General features: G+C 35.5%; 1 protein-coding gene across 1 annotated transcript; it reads left to right on the top strand.

Moving 5' to 3' along the window:
• Nucleotides 1–1,369: 1,369 nt before the first annotated feature.
• Nucleotides 1,370–1,933, top strand: LOC105793294 (uncharacterized). Its single transcript, XM_012622220.1, has 2 exons — nt 1,370–1,445; nt 1,488–1,933. Exons 1-2 carry the CDS (start codon nt 1,370–1,372, stop codon nt 1,931–1,933), a joined length of 522 nt encoding a protein of 173 aa, XP_012477674.1.
• Nucleotides 1,934–6,074: the final 4,141 nt, after the last annotated feature.

The raw sequence follows: 6,074 nt of genomic DNA, 5'->3' as shown, positions 1-6,074 counted from the left end.
TAAAACTAAGACTAAAACTAAAGTCTAAAAGTCTAAAAATAATTTAATTATGTAGTGATTCAATTCGGTTAATTCGGGTAATTCGGTTAATTTGGTTAATTCGGTTAACAGATAGAATTAACCGAAAAAATTTTGGTTCGGTTAATGTTTTTGAAAAAATTTCGGTTCGATTAACGGTTAAAGATTTTGAAAGGTCGGTTAATGTTATTTCGGGTCAGTTAACCGGTCGGTTAACCGAATGAACACCCCTAATTCGAGGTAGCATTAATCTCCCGACGATTAATGCTAACAACTTCAAAATTAAATTTATAATAATTCAAATGATACAATTGAACCTTTAATTCTGAGGGTCAATGAGTAAGGATCATAACCAACACCTTAGGTGGTTTCTAGCCATTTGTGATACTTTCAAGTATAATGGGGTATCCGATGACGCTATTCTTCTTTGGTTATTTCCTTTCTCTCTTACTGACGATGCTTTTATGTGGCTAGAGTCGTAGTTGGTAGATTCAATCAACACTTGCGATGAGCTAGCGAGCAAATTTTTGGCAAAATATTTTCCACCAAGCAAGGCAATGAAACTTCGAATGGGCATTACGAATTTTCGACAATCAGAAGTAGAGTTATTATACGAGGCTTGAGAGCAATTGAAATTTATGTTGTGCAACTGTCCGTACCATGGTTTACAAGATTGGCTGCAACTTCAAGTCTCTAAAATAGACTTGATGGGAATTTACGTTCTAGTCTTGATAGAGCATCCAATGGAGCTTTCATGTCAAAGACTTATGCCAAGGCTTGTCAACTCATCGAGGATATGGAAATGAACTCTAACATGTGGTCGGCTAAATGGTTCACATATTGAACCAAACAAACGGAAAAAAAATTGTCACTAGCAAAGATAAGTATCAACAAGTCTTTGAGAGGATTAATCAATTGGAGATGAATGCGACCAAGGCGCAAGTCCAAAACCAACCAAATCTAACCAATTTTAATGCAGGGCAAGAGAATGAGAGCAACCATATAGAGGCTAATTATGTAAGGAATAGAGGATATAACCTTTACTCCAACACCTATGACCCTAGATGGCATGATAGTCCTAAGACGCTAACCCTCTAAAACCCAATGCACCATACCAACCTCTATTACCTTTTAAAGCACCCCAAGACCAAGAAAGGAAGCCATCTTATAATAGTGACCCTCCATTGTCGATTAGGGTGAGTAAATTAGATGAAGGTTTCAATGTAGTGTAAGCTGATGTGCACCAAATCAGAGTCAATTGGACCAATTTTTGCAACAGTTGCAAAATAATTTAGCCTCTAGCATACCGAGTATTACCGAACCTAATCTAAAGAGAGAAATAAAGGAGCACATGAAGGTAATCACTCTTAGATCCAGCGCTAGGGTTAAGGAACCTACCCAACCAAATTATGGGAAGAAAGAAGTAGGTGAGAATGATTAGAGCACTTGAACTCCTAGTGTTGGAGAAGGGGTATCTGAGAAAGAAAAAATTGAGAGTGAACCCACACAAGTCGAAATAGAGGATAGACGCTTTCCACCACCAGCACTTAGTCCAAAGCCTATGCCCTTTTCGAGTCGTTTAGAGGAGAAGAAGAAGATAGATGGTGTGGAGTTTGTGGACTTCTTCAAGATATTTACAGCCTTGAATGTGAATCTCCCCTTTTTAGAACTTCTTAAGAAGATGCGCAAATATGCTAAGTTCCTTAGGGAAGTAATGTTTCATCGGAGGAGAATACGGAGAAGAGAGCAAATTACATTTAACGAAGAATGTAGCGCGGTAGTGTCTAGGAGAGTTCCTCCCAAACTAAAGGATCCTAATAGCTTTACCATCCCCATTGAGATAGGAGGAGTAAGTTTCGGGAAGGCCCTGTGTGACCTAGGAGCCAGTATCAACCTCATGCCATTGTCAATTTAAAGGAGGTTAGGGTTGGGAGAGCTTAAGGAAATATAACTCACCCTGCAATTAGTCGATCGATATTTAGTACGACCCAAAGGAGTCCTTAAAGATGTGCTAGTGAGGGTTAGGCAATTCATTTTTCCAGTTGACTTTACCGTGCTTGACTTTAAGAAGTATCTAGAAATCCTGATACTCTTAGGGAGACCTTTCTTAGCCATATCCAGGGACACCATAGTAGGACGAGGTGAATTGATTATGGGTATTGAAGGAGAAACTGAAGTTTTTAATTGTGTCAAGCCCGAGTCTAGGTTTAAGGAAGTGCAATCATCATAAGAGTATAAGTGCCAAGTGATTAAGACGAAAGATTATCATGCTAACAAATTTGCAACATTCATGGAATGGTGTGTTGTTCTAGGTGTTCGCAGGCCACGTAAGAGAATTCAAAAATGTAAAAGGATAAGGAAGAAAATACGACTCTCAAAAGGCCTTGGTCGGATGCTGAACAAACAATGAGTTCTAATGTCGGAGACACCGATGAAACACCATTTTGGTGGTGTGACCAACTGCCTAAACTTGACTTTTTAACTCACCATCTGTGGTGAATGAAAAAGGATTTGTAAATAATTAGTTGTTTTGAGCATGGATTGTATTTATTTTTTGCATTTAGGTTAGAATTTTAAATTGTGTTAGTTTAATTTTAGACTTGGTAGGTTTGATTTTTGAGGATTGAAAGGAAAATTGATGATTTTGTAGTGTTTTTGGGATAAGTTCAATGGAATCGCGATATCCAAGGGGGGATACCGTGGTTCCTCCAACATTTTTGAAGAGGGGCCAAAAATATTTAGGGTATTGCAATATCCACCTCTTACTATCGTGATACCCCATGAATTCCAAAAGTCAAAAAAATTGTTTATAGAGTAGTATCGTGCTACCCAACCCTTAGTATCGTGATACCACAAATAGAATCGAATCAGAAAGGTCCAAAATTAAGGGATATTGTAATATCTAAGCCGGGTCACATGATATTCGATTTCATATATTGCGACCCGTGTATTTTGGAGGGAATTAAGAACAATGTCGTGTGCTATACTATTCATAGTGCTAGAAATCATTTTGAGATGAACTTTCTTTGAATCTTTACCAACCTTAGCCTTAGAACGTTACAAGCCAAAAAGATCTTTAGGACCCGAATAAGTCATCGACGCATCAATTTGTATATAGCTTGCATTTTTTAGAACTTAAGTGAACAATTCTTTTTAAAAATCTATGAGCTATCTGTATAATTTATTTTAATGGGCCATATTTGTGCATATGCTCATTCACATTTCCTCTATCTCTATTAACACTTTAACTTTTTGAACTAATAATATTTGAATTAGGAGTAGGTAAATTAGCTAAATATCATTCTTAAATTGCATGTGAAGTAATTCATGTACAAATTTGATGTTGTATAGCTATATAACTTAATTGTTTCATTTAGTCTAAGGGTCATCTTTTTGCATGTTTTGTGTGTTTGTTTTAGGACAAACAAAGATTTGAGTGTGGGGGAATATGACCTGCCACAAATCGATGGGGCAAATTAGGCTTTTCCAACAGACTTAAGGAGTTTTTCTTGAGAAAAATAAAGTTTTTCGAGTAATAAGTGAATCTTTCATTTTTGTTTATTTTTATTTACCCAAATTGGCCGATAGTGTTATAGAGAGGTCTAACGTGTTTTTAAGTGATGTAGGGACGTGTTGGAACTTGAAAATGAGTAGTGACCCTTTAGTGGTACCATGACATCTTCCTTGAGTATCATGATGTCCACCTTTCAAGGAAGACCCACATGTTCAATATTGCCCAAGATATTGCGATATCCTCTTCTGAGTATCGTGACATTGCCTTTGTTAGAGGGACAAACTTGGACAAAAAGGGCAACCTTTGGCTACCCGACCAACTAATCACACAAGGCCCGTGTAGGGGTAATTTTGGCATTGAAAAGTCATCAGAACACCCTTTAAAATGGCCAAAAATTACTGAGGAGGAGAGAGACACATTTAGCTTAGTTTTAAGTTTAGTTTTCTCTATGTTTTCTTTAGTTTTTCTCTACACTTTTCTAAGGTTTTTATTATTCTCTTCTTTTACCTTAGATTAGAATTTATTTTTCTGCATTTACTTCTTGTTCTTGATGTTAGTTAAGTTAGTTAAGTTAGTTAACACTGTAGCTAAGGTTTATTTACATTTCCATTTCATGTACTTTGCTTTCAAGACTCTCTAAGCTTTAGTTTAATGTATTTCAGTTTCTTTTATTTCAAATCTGTTAAAGCTTGTTCATTTTATGTATTTTGCTTTAGATTTCTTTGTTAAATGCTTTGGTTTCATGCTATTTAAGTTTTTTTGCATAAAAGTCTCAACTTTTTCATTTTTCTTAAGCTTTACTTTCATGGCTACTTTGTTTTGTATTTTTATGTTTATTTTCTTGACTTTGAGCATGTGTAGCTAAATCCTTAAAGAGGCTTATTGCTATCACTCTCAGAAGTGGGACTTAGGTGGATGATCTATCTCGGTCATCTATCACCTCACGATTAACAATTTATTCTTAATTATGAAATCTATTTTTCTGAAATAACAATTTCTTCTGTTTCTATTTGAGAAGAGATTTTTTGTTTTCACCCCAAAAGAAAACAAAAATTATTTCTAGCTCTGTGTTTTGATTCGAATCGTTTAAGCTCACATTCGAAGTAGTTTGTGGTACGAGAATAACAGAGAAGATTGTTTGGTTGAAAGTCGAGAACGATAAGGATTCGACTATCCGAAAACATATGTGCAAATTTGGTCTAGGGTTTATTGCTTTAAAGATTACAAACTGGGTCAGTTTTCAAAATTATTATTTTCTACTGTGTACGAAAACCATTTTTAAACCAGGTTTTTTCCAACAGAGACTACGACTAAGAACCTCAATAAAAGGAACAACCTAGGTGTTGGGATCTAGTGCCATTATTGTAGTGATTTTGTCTATATGTACTTGTAATTTTTCAAAAAAAGTTAATAAAATATCGATCAATAACTTTGTATATAGTCCTTAATGGTTTTTACACGAAAAGAAAAATGGAAACAAATATTGGCTCACTAATTATCTAACATTTAACTAATATTATGTGGTATTACGTGGTTAATTCGTAATACAGAAAGAAAACTTATATTAATAAATAATCTAAACAAGTTCTGAGTTTATCAAGAATTTAGCAAATTGATTGAAAGACTCGTATGCCATCCATCAAGTCCAACTGGGGAGATATCATATCTTGGGTATCAAACCGAATGACTCTCAAAAGATAGAGACATAGATGAGACTGACTGGACTGAGAGAACATCAAATATGACCTAAGTAAAATAGATCCTAGATCCGCTTATGGATTTATTCCCTTGTGACTTTCATGGTATGACATACCTTAATCATGAATGGATGATGGACTATGTATACGTGACTCATATTCTTTTATGTAAATGAAAGCTTGAGTTTTGATAATTCTTGAAAAGAGATATATTTCATGCCTTTACACCTAGCTAATCGCCTGTACTTAAGTAAATTTAGTTACATTTTAGGATATTATTTTAGCATTTTTAGAATGTTGCATAAGGAGCTTGGATGATGCTTAAATATTATTATTTATTACGTTTAATTGCATGTGGAAGGGTTGTGTTTGGTGGTTTGGCAGTTGCAGGATGTAGAGAAAGAAATAAAGGAGTGAAGGTTTGTCAAGGCAAAAGGTTGGACAGTTTGCCAACATGTATGCCGTGGTAATTACAAGAAGATGACCTAGTCAACACTCAACGTATACCAATCTCAGTCCAACTCTACTTGTACTAAAAAAAATTAGCCTAAATAAGAGGAAAAAGATCATGAGATCATGAGCTGATAACCACGTTCCCTAAAGGAAGGGATTTTAAACCAAAAAGAAAATCTAAAAAAGAGGAGAAGATATCTTGGGTTGTTGGATTTACCCTAGGGAAAAAGCTTATAAAAAGCCAAAGGAGGAAACCCAAAAAGACGAACAAGTGTGGAGATCCATAGGCGAACTAGAGGGTAGCGATTGAGTAGATAAGGAAAGAGGAAAACAAAAGCAATCTCTCTCAGCCATCACAAGACACTGTGCCATTGGAGTGTGAACTGGACGTG

This window comes from Gossypium raimondii, chromosome 8, assembly GCF_025698545.1.
Source record: "Gossypium raimondii isolate GPD5lz chromosome 8, ASM2569854v1, whole genome shotgun sequence".
In the NCBI taxonomy this organism is placed as follows: Eukaryota; Viridiplantae; Streptophyta; class Magnoliopsida; order Malvales; family Malvaceae; genus Gossypium; species Gossypium raimondii.
This window is presented reverse-complemented; position numbering and strand designations above follow the sequence as displayed.